The sequence below is a fragment of the Thunnus albacares genome, chromosome 17 (assembly GCF_914725855.1).
Source record: "Thunnus albacares chromosome 17, fThuAlb1.1, whole genome shotgun sequence".
NCBI lineage: Eukaryota > Metazoa > Chordata > Actinopteri > Scombriformes > Scombridae > Thunnus > Thunnus albacares.
Window position 1 is genome coordinate 217,792 of NC_058122.1, and position 27,674 is coordinate 245,465.

Consider the following 27,674-nt stretch of genomic DNA (forward strand, 5'->3'; position numbering starts at 1 on the left):
CAACTGTGAAGGGGCAAAATTCTGATGTCTGACTGACAAAAGGGGCCTCTTTTATTTAACCCTTCCAACATAAACTGAATAGATCTGAAGGGTTAATTTCCTCAGAAACTGAGTCCCATCACCATACAGCGGTAAAACATGTATTTTTTGAAAAGAAAAAACCCATTTAAAATAAATACAAAATACAACCATTTGAAGTTGTAAATCCTTCTCCTAAGCCAAAATAAAAAAACATAAGTCCCTCCCCAGTGCTTAAAAATTAATCCCCTGCTTTGCAATCTGGCAAAGAGTGGAGTGCAGGACCGGGGTTTAAATACTGCAGGCTTCTGATGAGTGGATGAGCAGCAGGTATGCTGTGAGCTAGATGAGCAGCAGGTGTGCAGGTGAGCTGGATCACCACGCCCCCAGGCTGAGACACACACAAACAGAGACAGAGACCAACAGGGGGCAAACAAGAAACACGAGGGAGGGGAAAATTGTGGGAGACAATAGGAATGAGGGAGAGATCCTGCCTAGCCATAATACCCCCCTCTGATGGGAGCCTCCAGGTGACCCACCAGATTTCTCAGGGTGAGCACGGGGAAAGTCCCTGACCATCCAACCATTCAGATTGAAGGACCAGGGCACCCATGACCTCTCCTCTGGGCCATATCCCTCCCAGTTGATGAAATGTTGAAATCCCCTGACATGACGGTGTACATCCAGAGGCTCTGACTGTGAAAGCAGGATGGCCATCAATGACTTGGGTAAGAGGTGGGGGGTTGGAAGGAGGGCATAGAGGGCTGGAAGAAACTGGTTTAATCTGGGAAACATGGAATGTGGGATGTATTCTCATTGTGCTGGGTAGTATTAACTGCTGAGGGATTCACAGTGCTGTTGGAGTATTAATACTTTATCATTGAATTACCTCGTTACTGGGGGCACAACCTCCTTTTTGGTTAGGATTTGTTAGTGCCAGGAGGGAGCACTAACCCTTGTTCAATTTAATCAATTTAATCAGTCTCATAATCATAAGTTCTTGTACCAAACAGTGACCTCTGTTCACTGCAGCTCAAAGAAACAACCAAACACTTTTAGGATAAATGAAGACATTTATTCATAGCTAAACGTCTTGAGGATACATTATAAAGCATAAGATAATATACAGAAAATAACAAATAAAAAGAAAGTTAAATAAATAAATAAATAAGGTCTAGGAATGATAAAATAATAAAGAATTCAGCAAGAGTGGCTTGAAGTGCGTGACTCAAGGCTTAACGTGTTGCACCGATGAATGCTAAGGGGAAAGCTAATTCAACTTCTCGAAATAAATTCATTTAATTTTAACATTGATCGATCACGAAGCCATGCTATGCCTTACTGTTGGGGGGATGTGTCGTGGTGGTGTCATCTTGGCAGGTCCAGCGTTGTTGGTGCAGTATCTCCAGTGGTGTTGCTGTGAAAGAGCCCGGGTCAGCTGTTGGCTGTGGCGCATCTCAGTAGATGCAGAGGCGTTAAATGCCGGAAACGAATCAGGCAGTGTCAGGTTGCTTGATTATGATTATGATTATGATTATGATTATGATTATGATTCTTCTTCCTCCTCTTCCTCTTCCTCTTCTTCTTCAAGAGTTTAAGTTGGGGATTCAGCTTTGCTTGGCTTGTAGTAACCTATGGTAGTAACTAACCTATGGTAGTAACTTAAATTGAGTGTCGAATAAAGTTTAGTCTGACTACGCTCAAATCTTCAGCGGTGTCTACTTCAAAATAAAATACTGTTTGTTATAATACGTGTTTACTTCAAAATTAAATTACTATACGTGGAAATACGAGACTTAATGTTACTAATGAAGCAAAACAAATTAACTTGTTGCAATAAAAGATTAAATGCAGATATATTTGGTTGAAAAACAAATAAAAGACGTCAAAATGAATTTTCTCAAGTTCATGGAGGCCAGCTCAAAGAGGAATCTCTTTGAGGCTATTTTTAGGATAAGACGGGAGGAGTTTGGATGTGTTCTAAGGCTTTTCGCGCCGACTTATTGATGAATATTCAATTTCTTTGTTCTAGGGGCGTTAGGTGTGGCTGGTGTCAGCCTGCGCCTCCTGAAGTAAAGGAATTTGGGGAAATCTAATTCTGAGTTTTTACATGCAAAAACTCACACTTCAAGTCTCTGTTGCCTTTTATTTCACGTTAAAGCTGTAAACACATTCTTTTCATAATGTCCAAGCATTCATTATAGTTCTGATTAATAACGGTCCTGTCAGCTTGTATCATATTTGTAAAACCATTCAAGAAACAGTTAAGCAGTTTACATGATTCAGGATAAGTCAGTTCTTCTAATAACAAACATTAACCTTCATATTAACACTTCATGATGTTTAAGCATACAACCTGCATTGTTCAACTTTCTCAAACTACTTACACATCTCAAATCATCTACTAAAATAAAATGTAATACAATAGTGAAAGGAAATAAAGTTAGGCAACACTTATGTGATTAGATTACTTTCAGAGAAATATTTAAATATAAATTGAACATAACTTTTACTTCATAATATAAAAGCATTCAATGTGACTATTTGACAATAAAAGAGCTAACAATAAAAGAAAACTTTAAACTCAAATCCTTCAAAGATATAATGATATCTTTACAGTCCTATTACTACTACAGAACTTCATTCTTTCAACACAACTACTTGTCTCATTTAACTATTAAAATATGATTGTCTTTGAGGTTAATAGATCATAAGTTAAACACTTGGGTGATTTTAAAATACAAATACACGGTTATCAAACATTCATTAACTCTTCACATAAGGGAATTTAACTCTTGTCAATAGAGGGTAGTTACTAGTATTGTTACTTGTAGTATAAATGGTTAATAAAATCTAAGTCTTACATCTCGTTAGTAGATAGTCATACACCTATGAAAGTTATAGCATTCTTCTTGTATTTACATGACAAATAACATGATATAGGTTGCATAATGATTAGACAAGGCTTCACAAAGTCCTCAGGAATGTGGGTTAGTTTTATGGCTTTGGTGATAAGAGTCTGTGCTCCATCTAAGGTGGGAGTTTTTTTCTCTGGTCCAAGTGGCCTTTAGGGTCAATTCGTGCTTTTTAGTTTGTGTCATAATTCAACTTATCGAAATGGCTTCTTGAAAGGTCTTTCTGAGTCTGTTGAGCATCACTGATCAACCCCACTTAGAGGGTTACAAAGGTCAGTTCTGCAGGCCGAGGGTCTGCCCTTACCAACTTAGGAATCCAGGGAGTCCGTCTCTTGTTTTCCTTAAGAATCAAAGATTAGTTAAAAGAATTAAAGAGCAAGTGGTTGTCCTCCTACAGTGCTCTCCACAACAAACAGTCCAATAAAGTGAGGTGAGAGTTTCTTGGAATCTGTCTTAAGTGTGAGTGTCTTCTTAGAGGAAAGCCAAACTTTCTGACCTGGTTGATAAGTTGGTGCAGGAGTCCGGTGATGGTCGGCAATATGCTTGTTTGCGTTGGCTGATCGAAGCAGAGCAGGGCAAGTCTCTTTCCACAGCTTACGGCAACGGTGGAGGTGCATCTGGACAGAAGGGATGGCAATGTCTCCTTCTTGGGAAGGAAACAGAGGAGACAAATAACCCAGAGAGGACTCAAAAGGAGACAGACCTGTAGCTCCACTAATGAGGGAATTGTGGGCATACTCAATCCAGGCTAAATGGGAGCTCCAGGAGGTGGGGTTAGTGGCAGTGACACATCATAGAGTGGCTTCCAGGTCCCGGTTTGCTCTCTCCGCTTGACCATTAGTCTGTGGATGAAAACCAGAGGATAAATGGAAAGTGTCTCCCAGGGTTAGGCAAAATGCTTTCCAGACATGAGAAATGAACTGTGGATCTCTGTCTGAGACTGTTGTCCAATGGGATACCATGGAGAACACATGATTAACCAGCAGGTCAGCAGTTTCTTTGCCTGTGGGAAGCTTGGGAAGGGCCGTGAAGAGGACTGCCTTGGAAAAACGATCAACAGTCGTAAGAATCAGAGTGTTACCTTGTGAGGGAGGCAACCCAGTTACAAAGTCGAGAGCTTTGTGGGACCAGGGATGACCAGGAATTGGGAGTGGATGTAGTAGATCAGCGGGAGGGTGATGAGAGACTTTACCTTGAGCACAGATGGAGCAAGCAGTGACATACTCACAGGAGTGAGCTCCCATGATGGGCCACCAAAAGTGTCTTTTAAAGGGGACTCTGGGTGCGGTCAATACCAGGATGGCAGGTGAACTGGGAAGTGTGTGCCTATTGCAGAACCTGAGAGTGGACAGAATCAGGAACAAAGAGTTGGTTAGGAGGTCCGTTAGTTCTCTGGTTAGGAGGGCTTCTCTCACCACTGATTCAATCTCCCAAGTCACTGCTGTCACAACACAGGTCGGAGGCAGGATGGTGTCTGGAGTGGATGGAATTTCCTCAGATGTGTGCTGCCAGAAAAGAGCATCTGGCTTGATGTTACTGGATGGTAAGTAAGAGTGTCAGTTTCTGGTTCAGGATTTGTTGGGCGTGCCTAAAACTGCTGCACCATGATGTAGAGGGGTGACTAGCATGACCCCCCCCCCCCCCCAACAATTTAAAATAACGATGATTTGTTATGGATTGCTTGTTAACTACTTATTTAAGATACATTTTTACTGAAGTAAGTCCACACTTACCTACAAAATAGCTGCCGAATTAAACAGTGGCTCCTCGAATTACTCCAGTGGCTCCTAGAAATATCCATGTTGCTTGTCTTACACCTACAAACAATGCCTATTTTAAATTGTATATATTTTTAAGGGAGTTCAGCATGAGCATTGTTAAGTTCAGAGGCTCAGACTGTTCAGTTGGGGGTGTGGTTTCAGTGCCTTCAGCGGACATGCCCCTAGTATTTCAGAACTCAGAATATTGCTTGTTTTTTCATAATTTCGAAACTTAATTTTATATACTTGGCGACTTTTTTTAATCAGTCAAATTCGGCTGAGTGGTTAATAACACATTTTTATGTGGTGTGAAAAACATGTGGGACACAGACGTTAAGGAGATTTTTGACACATATCTTGTGTCCTTGCGGCTAGTTTTCAAGCAGTAAATAATTTGGTTTGTTAATTATGAATTTGCCATATTCATAAAAGCTTGTTTTGTAAAATGTATCTGCCTTAATATAAAGGCTATATATTCTTTTAATATTTAGGCCTATGCATATGAAAAAGGATGATACTTAAAATATGGATTTCTTCTCTTAACACTCCTGGTAGATTTTTTTACTGTATGCGGTGAAATGTTATATCTTATGTTCCCAATCACAGAGAGAAATCAGATAAACTGGTTAAAATACCAACACAGAGCTACAGAGGCTCCTCCCTTCCCGTGCTGTTACGAGTTACACACACACACACACACACAGGCGGAAATGAAGACAGCACAAATCTCAGCCCGACAACACTGCACATACAAACAGAGGTAGGAAACGAAGAAATGTTTCATTGGAGTTTTCCTCCGTCTGTCGTTCTTATACATCTCGTAAAAGTTACTGAGATGTTTTAGTGAACTTAATATTACGTGACTCCGTGAAGGTGGAAAAGTTTTGTCCCAACGTTACATGAGTCATTCTGGAGGACTGTAGCCTTCGTTTACATTTTTAATACAAGTAAATTCATTATTTACTGTACAACGTTCTGGTGAAAAGGAAATCGGTTGCAGGTGGTGGTGAAAAATCTTGCAGTCATGTTAGCGTTTCCTGGTGGCTGTGGAGGCTGAGTTTCAGCGGAGCTTTCCTCCCGCCCTGTCCGGTGTTCCCAGGGGTTCAGGGGGTTCCCAACCTCTTTTTTCTTCTTTTTAAATGTTCTTTACACCTCAGTGGCTCAGACATGATCTCTGCCTGTTAACGCCCTGAGCCAGGACATTAATACAAAAAGAGAGAGCGGGCAGGCATAAAAATTAAACAGAAACCAAAACTTTGTTTAGTCTGTATTTGGTACTTGATGGTTGCTTAATTAAACATACAGCCAGACCTTCTGCAACATTAAACACACACACACACACACACACACACACACACACACACACACACATATATACATACATATATATATAAACCAAATAAATACAGAATAAAATCAATAAACCTTAATTTTCTAATCTGTAGCTAAAACTGTGTTGCAGTGGAGCACATCTTAGGTCTACATGATCCTAGCAAATCAAACCATAGCTTAATAATACACTTGGTGGTTAATATCAAATAAATCAAATCAATTCCTCAGATGGACCAATAACTCTTCAGATTACTCACGACTCAACACAAAACTCAAAAATTCATAAGAAAGAGAGAGACTCAAAAATACACTGGAAGCTGGTAGAGTTCAATGTGAATAGGTTTACTGTGCATATAAAAAGATACAGAGCAAACCGAGTCTTTTTTGTCCTGGGACAAAAGAAACAACCTAATGCAAAATCATGAAACCTCATATTATATACTTTTCACAACTCCTCCTTTTGTGGGGCTTAGTTTCTAGTCTCCACCTCATTTCTAATTAAATTCAGCCACCTGGTCATTATTTCTGAGATTCATACGTGACCTTTACGCTTTGGTGATAATACAAGTGTGATTTATCTTAGCAATAACATCTTCCACCTTTTCTCACACTAAAAATGGACCTAACAGCCTTTAATCATTTCACACAGAAAACCAAATTGCTATATCACATATTAGCCTTATTGCTAAGTCCCTTGGGAACTGTCTCTTACTGGCATAATGCTATCTTTGCACTCTCACTGGCATATTCGTCATGGGAAGGCAGTTTTCCACCACAGTACGCTGTTCAGTGGGCATAGGACATCCGGTAGGGGCTGATAGCTGAGCTGCTGCTAACATTTGCTCAGCTTGTTTCTCTGATAACTTAAATCCAGATGTTCAGCAGGTTTTTACCGTGAACAGAATTATGTACAGAGGTCTCCTCCTCTCCAGAACAGACCCGGTGATGAAAATAGGTGAAAAACTGAATAAAACAGTTTCACTTAAAAATCAGTGTTTCTCTGATGCTGGTCCGCTGGCACTGGACATCCGGTAGGGGCTGTTAGCTAAGCTGCTGCTAACGTTTGCTCAGCTTATTTCTCTGATAACTGAAGATCCAGATGTTAAGCAGGTTTCTACTGGGAGCAGAATTATCTGCAGAGGTCTCCTCCTCTCCAAAAACAAACATATATGGGGATTAAAACCATAAAAATACTGAATAAATCTATTTCACGAAAAAAATCAATATTTCTCCAACAATGTTCGGCAAGCACTGGACTTCTGGGAGGGGCTGCTAGCCGGGCTGCTGCTAATATTTGCTCAGTTTGTTTCTCTGATAACCTAAAATCCAGATGTCCAATGACTAAAATCCTTCATCTGGTTAAAATATATAGTTAAAAAATGACCAAGATCTAAAAAGTTAATCATAAAATGTGGCTTAAAATTGAATAAAAGTCAGTTTATAACAGTTTCTGTTGAACGCCGACAACGCCGACATATTACCTTGTATGCGTATACTCTTTGATAGACGCCAGTGTGGCAAACAGCCACAACGCCAACAAATTATCTTGCAGGTGTATGATCTTTGGTAGACGCAATTGTAGTGGATAAACACAATGATGACGCATGCATCTTGTGCACGTATACTCTTTGGTAGAGGGGTATGAGACCATTGACAGGTGACCAAATGAAATGGACTGTTGCCTTGGTTAAAATTAAAATTTCTTTGGGTTTGAAAATTGTTGGAAACATTTGGGATATTGTAAGTACACAACTCGCAACAAAATATATGACATAGGTCTAGTTCTTTTTAGACATTTTAATTCAGAATAGTTACATAGTATAGCTTTAACCAGATTCACCTCAAATTTGGTCAGAAAAGCCTTAAGACACTGATGATGCTATATTGTGAAGCTTGTGAGTTTTCACTGAACACCGTTGCTATGGTGACAATATAATACTCCTAGCAGGTTAATCAGATCCCCCTAAAATTTGGTCAGTTAAGTTGTAAGACCTTGATGGTGCTAAATAGTCAGTCTTTTCAGTTTTTATCAAACGCTGTTGCCCTGGCAACGCATTATTTGCCATGAAACTGGAAGCTGTTTTTGAGGTACTAGCTGTGTTTGAAAACTTATGAAAGTTGGCGGGCACATCAGAATCTGTGAGCATTGCAAGAATATATAGCGATTGCATTCATGTGTATTTAGCAGCCTCCATTGCAAAGCTTTTGAGTTGTTGGGAAAGTCTTGGCCATGGCGAAGTGGAAAATTTGCATGTTTCGCCATAAAAAAGAAAGTTGTTGTAACTTGACTTTACATTGTCCAATCTGCCCCACATTTCACATAAGAGTCCAGGCCTGAAAACATCTATATGCTCATATTGAGTAATAGTCATAGCACCACCTGACAACAGGAAGTCAGTCTTATGTGACAAACATCATCCAATTTACATGAAATTTACATGGTGTGGTCTACACATGATATACAGTAATATGAAGTATAATGAGAGTGAATGAGAGAGTGTTTTCTAGTGGCACATAGTGGATACAGGAAGTGATAGTTATATCCTACATGCAATGTCAAATATTTATGAAAATGTATAACCATGTCAGCTGCCCTCTGGTAAATGCTTTGCTGCATTATTTCACTTATGTAGTATTGCTTATGGGCAACAGGAAGTGAGGCCTAAATGACACATAGTTTATCAAATCTACACAATTTCCAATATGTCATGTTCAGCACCATGTACTGCACACAGGAAATAATATTTTGCCCATTCACACAGTGTCCAATAATCTTAAAAATTCAGAGCCATGTCAACCGACCTCCAGTAATGATACAATGGCTGCCACTTCCTCTGATATGCATGAGGTGTGAGGGTCGAAGGCCCGCTCATCACTGTTTGTAGCTAAGTTATGTTATGTTATGTTTTAATTATCATTATTATTATTATTGTTATTATTATTATTATTATTATTATTATTATCATTGTTATTATTATGGTTATAATTATTATTTAATTATCTTTGTTTGGCTTGTTGTCCTTGTGTATCTTTCTGAATATTGTGTGCAAGAACATTGAGGTCCAACATCCTCATTATACTTCATGTCTTTTGAGGATGGCTCAAGCTCAAATAACACAGGATAAGAAAATACATTTTTGTAAACTGCCTTTCTGTCTCACCTCATGTTAGTGATGTCAGAGTCTATGGGCCGTTGTTCCTCTGTCTCCTCCATCTCTTCCATCTCTCTGGTGGAGATCAAAGTTGAGACTCGTCTAGTCCTCCAAGCTTTCCTCCATCGAACCCTTTCCATCCCTCTGACAGAGAGGCCTGGCAGAGTAGGAGGTGGTTACAGGGATCACAGCGAGTACAGGTAATGTAACTCACTGCTCTGAAACTGTTGTATTCTGTTTGTGTTTGTTCTTTTTTGTGTCACTATTTTCAACAACACACTCATCTCCACTTTCCTCAGAATGGGTCCTGATTCGTTTAAGTAATCTCTTGGTCCACTTGTTCCACATTTTCATTTTTTTAACCTCTAACTTTTTGTATGCCACACAGACAGCAGAGTATTGCTCAATATTCTTACTGATGTTAAATTGCAATAGTGAATAAAAGGAGAAAGGGGACAGCTTTGTCTACTTCCTCTGTGCAGAGGAGCAAAAGTCAAACATGTTTTTGTGTAAAGCAGGCACAGAACAAAAATAGAGAATGTTCAGCCATATAATGTGACAGCCAAATCCAAATCACTTGGCTGCAAATGTCATGCAACTCCACTGAATCAAAATCTTTCTCAGCATAACGTGAGATCCAATTTCATGATTTGTAATCTTTGACTGGAGCTCTTTGATTATGTGAATATACACATTTCCATCTGTGTGATATTTTCACACCCAGTGCAGTAGGGCTGGGTGATATAACGATAACAATAATTATCTTTGTAATTTTCCTCAATAGAAATATAACAAATGTTCATTAAATGTTTGATATAATTAAACCATCCTAAAAACTAAGTTAGACCAGGAGGGGGGGGGGGGGCACTGGCACTCAGTGCGCTTCTTCCCCTCTCCCGGTCTCCCTGAACCGCATAGAAGGTGGCATTAATGCACCTTAAATGCTAGTTGCCACCTGCCATTCAACAAAAAGAAGAAGAATGTATGTGAATAATAAAATAAGGGTGAGGCAAGCAGGTAGCTCCTGGTCTGCAAAGTGAAGCCAGTGCAGAAGTGCCTTTAACCTGCATTCTTTCTAATGGCCAGCAGGGGGCGACTCCACTGGTTGCAAAACGAAGTCAGATTGTATGGAAGTCTATGTGAATATGACCCCATTTCTCACTTGATTTATTACCTCAGTAAACAGTTTCTTAACTTGAGGCATCAAAATGGCAGTCCACAAACCAATGGGTGACTTCCCGGTGACTACGTCCATATTCTTTCAAAGTCTAGGGGGGCAAGAGGAGTATGCGCAGTGTTGTTAACATTATGTCTCCAGCAGTGGAGAGCAGCCTCTCTGCTGCACTGTTACCTCCGGGGAAAGCCATCGCTTTACAAGATACTGAATGGATGTAGGGTTTTTGATGTGAAACAGACTGAGCACTGAGTTATTTCTGGGAATTGTTGGGTCTCTCTCTCTGTAAATTAAAGAGTATGGTCTAGACCTGCTCCATGTGAAAAGTGCCCTGAGATGACTTTTGTTGTGTTTTGGCGCCATATAAATAAAATTTAATTGAATTGAAAAAAAACATTTCTTCACCTCAAAGTTGGTATTGGTTGTTTAATGCTGCATTGTGTTTTGGTCAGCTGGTCTCGTTTGTTACTGCTGATCTAACCTTAGTCTTGGAGTGATGGCATAGAAAGTCTTCACAATATACTTCACATTCGTCTCGTAAAGGTAATTCTTTTGGTCATTAAAGCAAAACATGCTTGCAACCGCTACCTTTTTTGAAGATGGATTATAAGATATCCCTAGCATGTGCGCTCTGTAGAAGGTCCGGGTGCTGCACTGCCCTTGCAGTTGAGTTCTGTCAACATCAAATGCAAATTTTCAACAAAGGTGGCAGCCAGCAATATGAAGGCGGCGCTTTTTGAGTTAGATAGGCAGGGAAAACCCTGACTATCCTTTAAAATACTTAAACTTTGCAGTCTGAGCCATCTTACATGTGTGGCGTATCACACTGCAGCACTTAATTTTTCTATTAATATATTGTTGAGGAAAAAGGAATAAAAAAAGATTTTGCTTAATTTTTTCTCATACATATTTTGATGTTGAAAAAAAGATTTCATTACTGTTTTGAATGTTCTACCTCAGATTTGTGATATGTTCCGCTGTTTGGCAAGTGTTTGTCATGTTCTGACCACAAAGAATAGTTTAAAACCACAATTAACTGTCTGGTTTCTTCAACATTCACTCAGGAGCAAAAATCAGCCTTTAAACTTGAAAGAAATAATGATTTGACATATATTGTGATAATTATCAATATCGACTGAAATTAATTTTGAACTGAAATTGAAATTTTTTATTGTGATAACATTTTTGGCCATGTCACCCAGCCCTACAGTGCAGTATGTACAATGCAATGATCAAAGTCACACACAGATGGAGTGTCATTTAAATGAGTCAGTGCAAAGGGAGGTATTTGGGTGAAATTTTCACCCAATTGCACATTGCCCTACAATAGTAACCTTGTTTCAGGTGCAATGTCACTTCTTATCATCCTATTTTTGTGGCAGTGCAACAACCATCACAAGCAGCACTCAGACAGTTTGGTAATTTCCTGATCTTTCAATTTGCTTTGCCTCTATGTGCTATTTGGTGCACAGCACAGAGTGCTCCAACTGACTCCCATTCAAAAAAGCATACACTTCTCTCTAGATGTGCTAAGTCAATCATTTTTTTAAACAGTCATCATGATCTCAATGTCTAAATTAAAAATATAAGTGTGTTGGTGGTCATTTAGGAATGTTTGAGGAAAGATTTGAAGACTAATAGTAGCTTTTACGTTGATTGACAGCTGTGATTGACAGTTGGCTCATCTGCTGCTCTCCCCGGCTCCAGGACTTGCACTGAGTGGAACTACTGTCACAGTATTTCACTAAGTTTAATTTTACTTGATTATGATACCTGCCTTGTTAGCACATTTTAACTAAAGTAGCTAACATTAACATTAGATGGTGCCAACCATAAGCTGCAACTCTGGCTTCAAACTGGCTCCAATGAAAACCAATGGGCAATGTCACACCTAGCTACATCCATCTTTATATAAAGTCTACGATTTCAGTTGGCATCAAAAAATAAAGTTTAATGTGGTTAAAGCAGGAATCTGCTGTTCACAGCTGCATTGCATTGCAAATGCTGTTGTATAGCATCAATTGATGTGAACATAAACAACATGAGATAGAGTAGAGAAAGTGTCAGATTGATTTGATCAAATGTCATCATTAAACTAATTAACTGTAAAACACACACACACACACACACTATGCTATACTTGACTATAATTAATAGCTCGAAGATTCTGTCACCAGTCAGGCTAAATACTTCATGGACCGTGGTTAAGTCAGTGGTCCTTGCAGAACAGGCAATTAGAATTGAGTTAAGTTTTTCACTGTGAATGTAAAAAGCCATCATGAAAGGAGTGCCAAATACACAATTCACCATGTCAACAGGTAAATAAAGGGCAGATCCTCCTATTTCACTGCAGTTGAGCTGGAAATGTCAATGCATACATATATGGACTATGAACATAAACATACATACCTTTTAAAGACAAAATGGGATTAAGTTAATCACATTTGTATTTTGTGACGCATATTAATGATTATTTCTTTGACTGTGCTTATACAGTAAGAAAAGTAATAGTAAATCAGAACTTGAGATCCATCAAGATGCATCAAGGATAATTTTGTCGCACCCTGAATTGTAATTGTGTTGAATCATGAGATCCCTATCCTATACCAGACCTGTTGTTCACCATACTGTACTTTGATGCTTTCTTATGCTAGCTCCAAGCTACAGCCAAATACAAAGGATGGTTGGGATCCTCAGGCTGAAGATGTCAGTTCAGCAGATGAGAAGAAGACTGGATTCAAGGACTTCATAAAGCAGCTACCCCGTCGTAACACCACACGCAGTCCTGCCAAAGACCCGAAAGGCTTGTTAGACAGGGACAGCAAGCCAAAACTGTCACACCTCAGAGACCAAACAGAAGTAAGGAAGTGTTGTTTTTATTAGACACTATGCCCCAATAAATAGAGGCATTTCAGTGACATAGGAGCTGATGCTACGAATATGTCTCTTGAAAAAAATGACATTTTGTCCTGTGCTAGATTGTTGGCAGCATTCCAGATAGCTTTGGAGGGCAATTATGGCTGGCTAGTGCAAGCATTATCCCAGGTAGTTAGCATGTTTGTCTGTGCCAATGTTTGGTCTGTGGCACCAAAATGTCAACCTTTTTGGTTACGATTTTGGCTTCCAACGATCATGAAAACAAGATAATCGAGATAAAATGATTATTGTTTATTATTGTCATTTCGCAATGATGCTCTCATTTTGTCTTGTGTTATAAATCCAGCACACCCCTTTCTTTTACAGCAGTGCGCTTTCACTCTTCCCTAAACGCCTCCTACATGCGTTGAGCGTCTCTATCCACAGAACCGACTGTCTAACCTGCCTTCGCCAGGCTAACTGACAGCTGAAATTTGCTGAACCAAAATAGTTTGTGTGTTGGCTCCACGGGAAGAAATCAACAGTGTTTGTACTTATCAATTCATTGGTTTTATTTCCCCGCCCACTGTAGCCAGTGAATCTGCCTGTAGTGAAACCGGGAGTAACCTTAGCTGGGAGGCTACCTGGCTGTGCTTCCCTCCAATCATGCTGCGGCTAACGCTCCATTAGCCTTTAAGGTAGCCCCGGCTCTCTGTTTGGATAGGTTAAAGTTGGAAGAAGCAGTGGGTCTGTCGGGCAGCTGAGTGAAGTGGAGTCTGCAGAGGAAGCCCTGGGATCGTCAAGGTGAAACAATCCACGGAAGAGCTGCTGTATTCGGCTGCACAGATAGGAAACACCTTGGCTGACAGGATGTACCATTCTGTTTGAAAAAACTTTTTCTTCGTCTTCTTTTTGGTTTATAACAGTGTTTGGCAACCAGCGTATTAGGTTCATTACCGCCACCCTCTGCTTCAGACTGTGGACCAAAGATTAAATCCTACACACTACTACCTGTCTGTCTAATAAACTAAAAGAAAACTACTGCTCCACCCACTTGGCAGGTTTCAGTGCCGCCGCTCCGCATACACAGAGTACGCAGAGCGCGTGGGGCCTCAAGTACCAGGCGGTGGCCCCCAAAATTAAGGTTGATAAAAATGTCATGATAATTATCACATTATTACATTTTAACACAAATTGAAAAAATATGTAAATTAGTTATGAACAGGCCCGCTGTTGGTTTTTTCATAGTATGTACCCTATCACTCAATTCAGGCAAATTAGATGTTTTTATCAAATATACAAAAAGTGCCCCCCCCACCCCTTCCTCGAAATGGTACTACCTTCAAAGCCCTCATCTGTTCGCTTCGGAGTTTGCTTCGGTTCGCTTGTAGCCTACTACCTGCCTCTCGCCTGAAGTTTGCCATATTAGCCTGCTTTATCAAGCTGTTTTTGAATGAGGCCATAAGCAGAGTGACCATGGGGGCAGAGGGGGCGGCTGCCCCACGGCCCTCGCTCATGGATGTATAAAGAGAACTGGATACAGCGTCGGAGGCGGGGCCCCGTTCATTCCTATGAAAGTTGCTCAGTGGTGCATGAAACCAAAAAAGTTTGACTTCCGCATATAAAATTACCCGGATCTTCCGGGATCATTGGGCCCATAGAGCAAGCGCACTAGTGGCTTTTGCCGGCCGAGCCGGCTACTTCCAGTTTAGCCCTCCAGCTAACTTGAATGGGGATAAAACAATTCAATTGTGCGGCTCATTTGGGCTTTCGAAATATGATCGGTCCGAATGAACCAAATTCTGACAGTGAGACGAGTCATTTTGCGGGGGTTGCGATGCTCAAAAAAATTTATCTGCTGATTTACGGACGTCTCTTTCACAATGTAAGTCTATGGAAAAAAGCCTTTTTGGGCCCAATAGTGTCACGTGATGTTGTAATTACATGGTTTGGCCGCTATGTCAAATTGGCCTCACAGCCCGGCGCTGTTCCAGGAGAAGTTAACTCTCTCAGCTTCTTCTATTCATTCACTATGGTAGTTCTTATCACTATGGGTGTAATCCCCCCTCATACCACAATGTGGGATGCAATGGCAGAGTGGCGCTGTCCGTATTTCTGCTCGTTAACTCTGTGGGAAGTGAAGACCGCAGAAGCAGCAATTCAAAGTTTATGACTAACCGCTGAAAACTTTATCCATAATATGAGATATTCGTGTCTTTTTATGTTTATGGTGAATGAAACTTGCCAGACAAAGTTTCAGCCTTGTGGATGAGGCCAAACTATCCAACCTCACTTTGCTGTGTGTTGAGCGGGACATAAACACTAATAAGGACTAAGTGGTGGGCAGGTTTGCCACCATGAAGGAGAGGAGGATGAAGTTTTAAAAGGGACCGTGAAATGTACAGAGTTTGTTAAAATGCTCTGATTATTTTGTTCCATGGAGGATGGAGAAATACACAAATGGACTAGCGTTACACTAAACTACAGCAGTCTAAGCAGGGACAACCACTGGTGAGTGAAGCATCCAAAATTAGTCTTTATTAACTTAAAAGTTGGTTATGAAGACGTCAGTCATAATGTTAGATTAATGTGTTATTGTTAACACATGCTTACCACATCTCAGCTTCTGTCTCTGTCACTGCCTGTGGTGTTGTAGACTGTCCACTTTGTATTTGAATAGGCCTTGTAGTGTTGTAGACCACTGTGTCTATTTTATGTTCATGTTATTCCCGTGTTAGAAAGACATGGTACGGAGACAGAGCACCTGGCTTGTCTCTATCTATTGGTGGTGCTGAACTGTTCGTCAGTCAGTGTATGTAGAGCATCACATGCTATCCTCAGTGCTGAAACATTTGAACACGGCTTGTTTTCTTTTTTGTTCTTCATAACAAGCTTGTCTCAAAGTCGCTTCACTGTATGTTTCCTGAGACATAGGCTTGCATAGCTCAATAACAATTTGTGATCATGAATAGGATATATCAGCTATTTTACAGTTGTGATTTTTAAAATGACTGTTTATAATTTATTTGTAAGAGACAACATGAATCTCTGAAAAAAAGCTGAAAAACGGAAAACTGGGCCCCCATGACCAATTATGCTTAGGGCCTCCAAATGGTTAGCAGCGGCCCTGGCAGGTTCATTAAAGTTTTAATGCTGAGCTCCTGAACTCTGGTCTTCCTGAGTTCTTCCTTCATATATTGTCTTTCTTTATCATACTTAGTACAAACTATGATTGCATGTGTAATAGTCTCCTCAGCCAGGTCGAAAAAAATGTGTGCATATATCGGTATCGGCATCGGCACTCGGCCACAATAAGTTGGAAATATTGGCATATCGGATATCAGCAAAAAATCCAATATCATGCATCCCTAGTACAGTACATTGTTTGAGTTAAACATTCTTGCTTAGCTGTACTATGCTTCACTGTGTTGCTAGGCTATTCCCAGTTGTTCCATGACGGAAGAGATGCTTTGTGGCGTTCTGCTTTGTAGCCGGTGAATCCATGGGTGAGTCAGGCTGAGAGGGCTTTGGTTCTGAAGCTGAAAGATGCAGGTGTTGCTGGGGAGACAGCGCTCCAGTCGTGCAGAGGGCCCATGTCACTCCTTTGTGCAGAGTTAGTGGCAAGCTAACTCCGTTTTGCGGCTCCTGTACTTGTTAAACTAGCCAGCCGACTTGTGTGGTAGCTGCTAGCACAAGGAAACTTAGTTTCTGAGTCTTAGGCAGGCTCTCGCGTCTTTAACCATAAAGAAGACTGTGTGTGTCTGCTGTGAGCAGGCCACACAAGAGAGCTGAGAGCTGCTGCAGCAGCTGCTGGAGGTGTGAAAGAGCAAGCAGCTGCTCCTGCAGCTGAAGGAGAGAGAGAGCAAGGAGCAAGGAGAAAAGAGAAAGATAAGAGGGGAATCTCTAGTTTTGATAACCTGGATACATGGGTGGAGCATCACTCTGGGTGCGAACCCCCAGGGCTCAGGTTTCTTGGAGTCTTGAAACGTGGTAAACTGTGGTCCACATGTAGTCCCAACACTGTGCTGGTTCCATGATTTGAAGCCTACCATGATGTTCCTTTTTTCGAAGGTAGTTCTGACAGCCTGGAGGTTGTTTTGGATCATTATCTCCGTGTGGGATGAACCCATGATCAGCTAGGTGTAGACCAGAGCGTCGTGTATGGCTCTGCAGGATGCTGTGGTAGCCCTTTTGGTCCAGGGTGCCAGCCACTCTGTGCTAGTCACCAACTCTTGATCCAGCAAAATAGCCCAGGCCATCACACTTCCTCCTCCATATGTTTATACAGACAGAGGGTTTGTAAGTCATCAACAAAAGTTGAGACACATGCAGGAATTGTCAACTTTCAAGGCTTCATTTACCTCACTGCTGCAGAAAAGACTTGATCCCAGAAAAAGGCCTTCTTTATAACTTTATTTTTTAGTTTTTGGTAACCTAAATTTATTAGTTCAAATGTATTTATTTTTGATAATAATAATAATAATAATAATAATGCTAACAACTATTATTATTATTATTATTATTATTATTATTTAAACCTTTATTTAATATTGTAATCTCACTGAGATCAAGATCTTTTTGAGAGAGGGCTGAGTGCAACAGAGAGAAAGAAAACAAAGCATAGCCAGACAAACATAAGTACATTACTGCATCAGAAATAAACACAGATTCACTTCATAGACTCAAGGTTAAAAGAGTATGCTATGAATATGACATTAAAGAGTCAGTCCCTCCAGTTAACTGGGAAGAGATTAGTTTGCCACTTGGCAAATGTGCTTGTAATGCAGTAGTCAAAGCGGATCACACCTACATCAAATATCACCACACCTTGAGTGTTGACCAGAGGAACCTGTTCCCACAGGATGATGTCAAATCCCCCTCTTCAACATCAGAAGATGATGACAATGAGAAGAAGCAGCAGAAGAAACTGAACCAAAAGAGGATTAGAAGAAAGATCTCCAAGTTCTTCAGGTTAAAGTTGGAGAAAGACAAGGAGAAAGAGGAACATGGGTCTCATCCTCAGAGGCCTTGCACATTGTCATTCACCACAGAAGAGCCTAAACCAACCATCGTCTCTCCCAGTAAGCTCCTCCATTACACTATCAAACTACACAAACCAGCTTTGCAAATCCAGAGTATTTTAAATAAAATTTTAAGTCTGTCATAAAACAATAGTCAGGCACCCAAATACCATTCCATAATCATTCCTCCTGTTCATACTGACCATTAAAAGATCCATTCCTAATGGTCTTTCAATTTAAGTGATGAGGGACAAAAATGCAAAATGTATTTAAAAGATTATCTGACACTAATATGAAGCTTCAGCCATCTAAATTAGTCAAATCAGTAGATATCTTCTAAGTTACAGTATTTTTAGTACCAAATTCATTCTTACTATCCTTCCGCTTTAGCTCAGAAGTGAAACTACCCCTCTTTGATCATTCCTCACTCCTGGATCCTTGCTTAACCTGCAAGTCAATCCGGTCTGCTATCTTGAAGGCTGCTCCAAATTGCTTATTTCTGCTCTGAGGAGCGAGGAGGGATCTCTGAGCAAGGGTACATTATTTATGTATTTATTTATTGGGACCATGTACAGTGTTAAACATAAATGTTACCATTTGGTGTACTGTACCAGAGTTATCTTATAGCTAATTTTCATCTGTAGTCCCTTTGGCAGGTTACAGTTAAAACATATACACAGGACAATAACAGTCCAGTACAAGCAAAAAAACACATGGGACACATAATACAAAATACAAAGCTACACACAATAGCACATCACATACACCCACAATGTCACTAGAAATGACTAATGTGTGCTTGTCAAATTAAAAGCAAGATTATTTGCATTCATGAGAAGATCATTGTCAATGGCACATTTCCAGTCATCAGAAAAGAAGTTGTATTTAAAAGATAAGTTAATTAAATGAGCAATGGGGGGAGTTAAAATATCTGTGTGATTTAACAAACATGGTGTCAAACTGGAAAGCATCTCTACTTTTGAATCTTTTTAAGGAGGTGATGATTTTGTTTATTTGTAACTCATTAGTCTCTACCAGCTTGAAAACCTGGCCTGTAGTGTCTATAGGAACAATATCCAGTTTCCTTTTTGTAATTTTTTTTCCAAGCTCATATACAGACTCAAAGAAAAGACAGAAGCAACAGCAAGATGATCTTCAATTAACTTTCCCTGTACTTTGAGTTTAAAATTTCCTAAAAATTTTGGGTCCCTCCTTATGAGATTATCAATGTTTTTTCAGATCAATTTGCTGTTGCCTTTTGCCTCATTCATTAAATTGAGATAAAAACGAGATTTAGCTTCTCTTAGCTCTTGGATAACTTTGCTCCTTAAATCTTTATGAATCAGCATGTCAGTGTCTCTTGTAGTTGTAATTGCCTTCCTTAGTGCAGCATCTCTAGATTTAATTATTTTCCATAAATTTTCATTAAACCACGGTAAATTGTTTTTATTTTTAGATTTTATCTGTATCCTCACATTAAATCTTTCCCTCACAGAGTTGATTCATCAGAGGACAGTACATCATCCTAGTTCAAGCTGGTAATTTCACTGGCAAATTCCTCTTGCTTAGCTCTGGGTATGCATTGAAGGATCATTGTCTTAGTTGCTGTGGTCCTAAATCTATTTTTAGTCAGTTTTCTTGCACATAGGGTTAGGTTATGATCTGATAAGCCAGTGATTTAATTATAACTTTTAATTCTTTCTGGTTAATTAGTAAATATCAGATCAATTTGTGTACTGGAATAGTTTGCAATCCTAGTTGGGCCTTTAACTAGTTGTTGGGATGGGTAGGAATATGTATGGTTATTAGTAAAAATTATCTATGATAATTATGAATTTTGAAATCAAGAGATTATTAATATCAATCAATAATTCGGGCACTAACTGTTGATATCAGGGGAGTCTCACACGGGAAGGCACCAATATGTTGGATCTGTGAGGAGCACGGTTGGTTATTAGCAATAATGAATCATTATCAGAGATTATTACTAATTATAAAACTTAATAGAATTATTAATATGAATTAACCCAGAAACCGGGACCAATAATCAAACAAGGTAGTCTCATAAAAGAGTTCACCTAGAATGTTAATATTTTAGGGATATCAACATTCACAGAAGAACAAAGAAGGGTTGAATTCGAGCTCTGACTCCCTCAATCAGCCACTTTTCACAATATGTTAAACACAATTATTACAAAAGGACTTCTCTCTAGCATACCATAGCAGTGTTAATTAAACTTGGGAGAGAGAGAGAGAGAGAGATGGTGATGTGATCTGGCGTCTGGGACGCGGAACGTGACTATCGGAGGAAGTCATGTCACGTGAGAACCAAATGGCAGAAGTATGACAGTGTCTTTGTTAGATAATAGCAAGATGGTGCCGCCTGGTGGTCAGTGTCTTGCACTCACCCAATTCCATGTAAAACACGTGTCTGATGGCGGATAGCAAGGGACGAGTCCCACGTTATCTGACCATCAGATGTCCAAAAAGATGTTGGTGAGTGTGTGTGTGAGTCGCAAGAGAGTGAAGAAAGAGGAGGGAAAGCGATCGTGAGGGGGAGAGAAGCGGATCCTTTGTCCACAGAGAGCGCGCATACAGACGGCAGTCTGTAAAGCACGTTGTCTGGTTTCTGATCGACAAAAGCAACTTACTCTCTCCCTCACAGTGGCACAAACACAGGATATGTTAGACCATGAACAACAACCCACATTAGCTTTCCTGTTTAAGTCTCCTCCCTCTAACTTACAAACATGAACACATGTTTTGTCCTGCACCTTAGCTTGTTGAACAAGCCACCAAACAAGCATTCACCGGGGAAAGGTGCACTGCTAACCTCTGTCAGCTGTTGTCAATCAAACAGTCTGAGACAAAAAAGAGCATTTCTGATGTTTCCTCAAAGACCTTTTGTCCCCATATACAAACTATTAACTATACTTTTAAAACGTTGACATTATTTTTGACTGTGTAGGGTGATTAAATGTGATTTCAGTTGGAATTTGACGCTAAAATGTTACTGATTGCACCTGGTTGTAACCTATTTTCTTGTGTGTATGTAAACATACTTATTACAAAGTAGTAATAGTAGAATGTTTAAAATAGAATGACAGTTTTAATCTGAGATACTTGTGTGTGTTGTGGTTGATATAGACCACCCTCCTGAGTTCTATAATGAAGTAGCAGAGAAGCTGGAAAAGATTGCCCAAAGGTCCCACAGTATAAAGAAAGTGACTCCCACCACCCAGTCTTCCCCAGGTAATCACCCGTGCACACACACACACACACACACACACACACACACACACACACACACATATACATGGACGCACGCTCATATGCACACACATACACACATGCACACACACACACAGAATCCAATTGAAGAGGTGGCTGTGTTATACCACACTGGAACTTGCATAATATAATTTAGGGAACTCATGTAAGCAACAGTTAGTCACTCAGTTTAAATGTTATTCTGAAGCTCTCCTCCCATGCAAGGCCTGGAGTGTTATTGTGATGGACACACATTTGGGAGATGAAGAAAGCTTCAACCAATACAACAACAACAACAACAACAACAACTGCAGAGCTGCGGATTAAGATTCCCAAAGCATGGGCACTGGCTAATGTCAGACTAAGAATGTAGATGGGTGTTTGGTGTTTAGGCAATCATGGTTGGTGTGCCACCTCAGCCTTAGTATTTGTGTTTTATAAGACTATAGCACAAAGGTCATTAGATTGTCTCCATCAAACTGTGTTTTATGTTTTTTTTATGAGATACTGTGGCTGTGTGTAGCATCAGTATTAAATCACCTAGTGGTAACTATAACTACAGGAGGACACTGTTGAGCTTTTTAACACAGCTATTTTCAGTCTGAAACACCTGAGCAATGACTGACAACCCCCTCAATGGACCATCCTCACAAACTAATTGACCTTTGTCAAATGCACACACCCACGTTGCCACAGCCACTCTACCTCAATGGTTAATGTTTATCAATAGAGTTAAATGTTTACAATGTTTACATTCTTGCCTTGTTTGTGCACTGTCTTGTCTAGTCTTTTTGTACTGTTCTGCCCTCATTTTGTTTTGTCTTAGTATCTTATATTGACTGCCTGCTTAGCATGGCTTAAATAAGCCATGCCAAATGTAGCTCCACTGGCCACAGGGAAATATGTCTTGAGTCTTGAGTAGACAAAAACTCTATGATGTGTTTTTTTGACTGTAAAGTTGGTGGTTCCTTCTTTTAGGAGTGTGTGATAAAGAGGCAGTGGTGCAGCAGCTTGTTAAGGTACTCTCCTTGGAGGGAGATTCTATCAACACTAAGGTAGGTATACTTTGTATTGAGAGGAGACTTTGAATATAGGGGGATTTTTGACCTACAATTCTGCATCATCATCAGTTAACTGTCAACTTGACCTACTCTATGATACTTTATACAAAAAGATATTCATAGAACAAAATATTGGTGAATCTGACTTGAGTCCAAGTCATGTAACTGGAGTCCACACCTCTGCTAATTACACATCTTTTGACAGATCCAGTCGGACCCCTTTCTGCGCTCCAGCTTGATTCGTCTTTCCTATGCATCATTTGCCAATCTTCTAGACACTTTCAGTAGTAGTCAGGTATCTGAGGCCCCAGCCCTGCTGCCAACAGCTAGTCCAACACTGCAACGCATGGCTGTCACCATGGAGGTATCACGGCGGATAGTGACAGCCACAGGAGCCCAGCGCATGCAAGGTTATGCAGAGTGCTACATGGAGACCTTTGCCCCCTGGGTAAAGAGCCATGGAGGATGGGTGAGTAATTTAATGAAAATATTTGTAACTTCCATTATGTCCAAATTACCAAATTTTATGTATATATTAGGGCTGTCAAATATTATGATTAAAATATTTAATCGTGATTAATCGTTTGACTGTCCATAGTTAATCACAAATTAATCACAAATTAATTGCACATTTTTTTTTATCTGTTCATAACTTACCGTAAAGGGACATTTTTCAAGTGTTAATACTCTTATCAACTGCAACCAACAAATGGTCGCAGCTTGCAGCATCAGTGTCAGGGACTGTTGGGCCCCTGGCAATTTTGTACTTGGGCCCTAATAATAATAATAATAATTACTGCGTATGTCGTGTCGGGCGCAGTCGAAGCGCTTCAGTCACGGGCGTGTAGATGTCTCCAGACCAGGGCTGTTTTCAGATAGTGAAAGAAGAGGGTTAACATCACTTCCTTTGTTTGCTGTTTTGCCTGCTGCTGGGGCTGATTCATTGAAATATCTTAGGGGGCGCTATAGAGCCAGTTTGCATCACTGACTGAATATTGGTATGAAGATGTGTCCAGGCTGGGAGTCTTATCAAACTTGCAAAGTTTGGTGTAGACTTGAGCATTTACATTAAAGTAATAGCAATTTCATCTGTCATGGTGAAACATCAAAACTCAATGCCACACCATGGCCACACGCTTCAACGCTAGCTAAATCTTTTGATAACTTTGATCATACACTAGTGTAGATGACACACACTGATTTTGAAGTCGTTACGATGAATTCTGTAGGAGGAGTTCGTTAAAATACAGGTATGCGAAATGGCAAAAAAAAACACGAAAAATTAACACTTTTTTCAAGATGGCCGACTTCTTGTAGGACTTACAATATGGTTCCAAGAGGCTTTTTTGTGTGTCTTGACATGATACATAAGCTTTGTGAATTTCATTTTTCTACGTTAATCTGGAAGGCGCGGCTATAATTTTGAAATTTTCAAGGGGGAACAGTAAAGGATAGAAAACATATGTAAATTCAAGATTTGTAGGTCAAAGTCTCATGACTCATTTAAAGTTCAAATGAAGTTTGTATCTAAAACTATGTGGAAGCAGTAAATGTTCAAAAAGGTGTGGGTTCGCTCACACTCTCCATTCAAATATATGAATATTTTTCTGTGTCCAGCTGCAGTTACTTATTGTCTCTACACACCTGACAGTACACATTTCAATCAAACTTTGACCAGGTCATGTGGATCAAAAGTCTTTACTTTCTAAAAATAGACTTGATGAAAATTAGGAAGTTAATTTCTTTTACACAAAAACTCAGCAAAAGTTTTCAATTTATTTATTGAAATTAAAGTGAATGGGCCCAAAACTTGCATAATTTTGATGACACAGGGGTGAGCAAGACAGACATGTCTCATCCTGCTGAAAACTGTCATCCTCATACCGTTGAGATTTGATGTTTCGCCATGACAGAGGAAATTGCTATAACGTTATTGTACATGCTCCAGTCTGCACCACACTTTACATGTTTGTAAAGTCAGACCTGTCAGCTTAGGTGTGGAGACATCTACATGCCCGTGACAGAAGCCCTTGGACTGTACCGCACCCCGGCGTGCGCAAGGGTGCAAAGGCCCGTTCAACGCTGCTTGCAGCTTTAATATTATCCTAAATCTCCTACTTTTTTCTGAGATTTGCTCATATAACGGATCTAAGTCAGTCACCAAACCCTCTTAACTGCCCAAAAGTTTCATAAATAGTTTGTTTCCACTTGATGAATGACACCCGTTCATGAGGAAGAGTTTGTGAATTTTGATCATTTAATCATTGCTCAAGACTTGTATATACTGCTAAGTTGTTGGTAAAGTTTCATTCACCCAAGAGTCAAAAGAAAAACTTCACATCACGGTGCTTAAGGTCTTGCTCTCTGAAGTCAACAGACAAAAAAATAACACATTTAGAAGGGTCAGTAGTCATACTAGCGGACCTGAAATAATTAGAAAATATGAATCCAGTTGCCACTGACATGTCATCAGAGCAGCACTGTAATGTGACAGAAGTAAAGGGGAAATGGTTTGACATGAATTTAGATGTTAAAACACATGTGACAGCACAGAGACGGACGAGAGAATTTCACACAGTATGTGTTGGGTATAATTGAGGATGGTACTCTGGACAGTGACAGTGGACTGCATAAAGACCCTAAGGCAGCTGTCAGAGGGAGAGAGGAACAAGTTGCTATGCAAAAATATGCCAGTAAAACCATAAAATCTAAAAAACAAACATTGTCAAGACTCTCAGTAAATTTGCAAGCCATGATAATAAGATGAACAGAACCAGAACCATTATGCATCAAGTTTGTTTTAGTTATATATTTTATTTTAGTTGATAGTTGGTATCATATTTAAACTTCAAATCCATTCAGGTTAATGCATTATAATTCCTAAGTAAGCAAGCAAGTGTTTTTTTCTGGAGAAAGGTAAATGATTTGTTCATGACTTATATGACAGATCTGGATCTAAGAGCATTTTTAAATATGAGAAAACAGTGAATGCCACAAGTCACTTATATGTCCATGAGGTTCTTGCATGAGGCCTATTGACTCAACTATATGATGGGCATTCACTACACAACCTGACACAGTTTCTCCCTGTGTTAACCTGTTTATCAGGTGTTGAGGCATCCTGGACCCAATTCATTAGTATAAGATGCGTGATCAACTTAGGGCCCTGCAGCCAGGGTTTATGTGCATATTACCTAACATGCTACAGTCCACCTGGTCATTTGACCCTCGCAGACATGGGCAGACGACGAAATTTACATGTGGGGACCACCTAAGTATGTGGACATGAAAAGTGTATTTTGAGCTTTATTTTCCTGAGTTTGTACATATCATTAACCTTTTATTTCATCTTTAGGAGAATGTGGTAGATTTGGAGGAGGATGTGGAGTATGATTGAGGACAGTTTTGATTCCAACTAACCACTGATCAACACTGAACATTGGATTGGATTGACATCAAAGTGAAGAGAGACAGTTGGACCTTACTCTACTTTCCTACAACAAGCTTTCCATGAACAAGCTTTCCTGCAGTCTCATATGGACTGTGAGAAGAGCAGATTCCAGAAGCCTTTTTGATTTATGTTGATCTGAGCTGTCAGATCTAACAATGATCTGCTGAAAGTAATTTCGCCAGAGGTTATTGTTCTACATGATCAGAAAAAGAAGCTATTTGTTGTTATTGATTAATGTTGATTATTTTATGAAAAGACCTGTCAATCAATTTGAGAGCAACAGCAGGTTGTACTGTGTTTTGAGTTTTGGTAGTGGGCAGTTTACATTTGTCAGTTCTCTCTGCACTCCAGTCCTCATTTTTTCTATCTCCATTTCGTGGGGCAAGATGAGCGTGTTAGCCAGGTGCCCAGAATTAACAGAGCCATCAGTTATCTAGGATCAACAGTGTGAGGTGCAGAAGCCAAAGCTTTTGGAAGGTGTAGACATGTACTCCCTAAAAAGTATACATTGAAAGAGCTTCAGCTGCGGATTTCAGTTGTTTGTCTCTGATAGAACAGATACACTTCTATTTTAATCAATAAAGCTGTCTTATGGTACATAACTACAGTAATTGTGTGTTGGGCTCTGAGTGCTTCCAAAACGTGGGTGGCCCACCCCCAACATTATGCCTGAATGCCTCCTTTTTAGACACACAAATTGAACACTTATTGCTGCTCCTGCTCTGCTGATGTGCTGCTCACAATACATTTCCTGTGTAGACGCAGTGTTACATGGTTACATACAGAGTCAATAGCTGCATCTTTTCACCTGCAGCACACAGCTTCACTGAGGGTATAATACAAAGATGTTTGGTAATACATCCTGGATCAGTCAGTAGCAGATGCTAGTGTAGTGACAAGAATATTATCTCTCACTAGCTTCCTACCCAGAAACACTGCCATGTTTATTTTTTATTGTTTTTTAATTGTACAATCTGTTATCCGATGCAAATGGAAGAGTCACTCCACCACCAAAACTCAAACCATTTGATTAAAACATTCTATCACTGTCAAATTCATTGGCAGGTCTTGGTACACAAATGAAGAGTAAATATCAACTGAATCTAAGCTGTTGATGTTTTCTGTTTTTTTCCCCCATGGTTTACATTCATGTTTGAAAATAACTGAAATCTAACGTGTATTTTGTCTGGTCAAGATTCCTGATTATGTTTTTTATGTCGTGTAACATGTATTTATTTTTTTTTTTATATGAACTGTCTGTCTGGGGACATTCTTAAAGAAGCAATTATCAGATACAGTAAGTAAAAAGAATGGGTACAAGGTGTGTTTTCTTTGTGTAAGGGGAATGTGATGTGATAAGCATTTGGACTACCTTTGTTTGCATAATGAATATTTTTTGGTGCAGATCTCTAAATCAGGAGTTAATGGAGTAATATTTTGCTATTTAAATATTTTATTTTTTATTGAAATGTTATTTAAAATTACAACTTGACATATCAGAGAAAGAGAAGAAAGTATCAATTTATCAATGCGATATCTATTTACAGCACATAAACAATCAGCCATAAGAATGAATGGGGCTTAGAGGGAAGTGAGAGTAACAAAAGCGATAAACAGAAAGCAACAACAACACTTTGGTTGGGGTCAAGTCAACTTATCAAAGA

General features: G+C 39.7%; 1 protein-coding gene and 1 long non-coding RNA gene across 5 annotated transcripts; one reads left to right on the forward strand and one right to left on the reverse strand.

Moving 5' to 3' along the window:
* The first annotated feature begins 526 nt into the window (after window positions 1–526).
* On the forward strand, window positions 527–27,602 carry bcl2l12 (BCL2 like 12). Of its 4 annotated transcripts, XM_044332151.1 has the most exons (9): window positions 527–746; window positions 4,389–4,476; window positions 9,197–9,377; window positions 13,006–13,210; window positions 18,069–18,288; window positions 21,376–21,480; window positions 22,477–22,553; window positions 22,765–23,028; window positions 25,915–27,602. In XM_044332151.1, the coding sequence occupies exons 1-9, from the start codon at window positions 738–740 to the stop codon at window positions 25,954–25,956; spliced, it is 1,191 nt and encodes a 396-aa protein (XP_044188086.1). In that variant the 5' UTR covers window positions 527–737; the 3' UTR covers window positions 25,957–27,602. The 4 variants fall into 4 exon arrangements, with proteins under 4 accessions (XP_044188086.1, XP_044188087.1, XP_044188085.1 ...); XM_044332152.1 differs by lacking the exon at window positions 4,389–4,476 and having other exon boundaries at window positions 529–746; XM_044332150.1 differs by lacking the exon at window positions 527–746 and having other exon boundaries at window positions 3,697–4,476.
* LOC122967477 lies at window positions 1,777–3,757 on the reverse strand. The gene is made up of 3 exons (XR_006398609.1): window positions 3,672–3,757; window positions 3,430–3,579; window positions 1,777–3,273 (listed from the first exon to the last, which is right to left on the reverse strand). It is a non-coding gene; the product is annotated as an uncharacterized LOC122967477 (long non-coding RNA).
* Window positions 27,603–27,674: the final 72 nt, after the last annotated feature.

Excerpts from the sequence above, each read along its gene's own strand:
- bcl2l12 (XM_044332150.1), top strand. The coding sequence starts at position 4,176 with ATGATGGGCCACCAAAAGTGTCTTTTAAAGGGGACTCTGGGTGCGGTC. Across the intron at positions 13,211-18,068 it reads ACCTCAGAGACCAAACAGAA|GATGATGTCAAATCCCCCTC; the intron begins GTAAGGAAGTGT and ends CTGTTCCCACAG. Across the intron at positions 21,481-22,476 it reads CACCACCCAGTCTTCCCCAG|GAGTGTGTGATAAAGAGGCA; the intron begins GTAATCACCCGT and ends TCCTTCTTTTAG.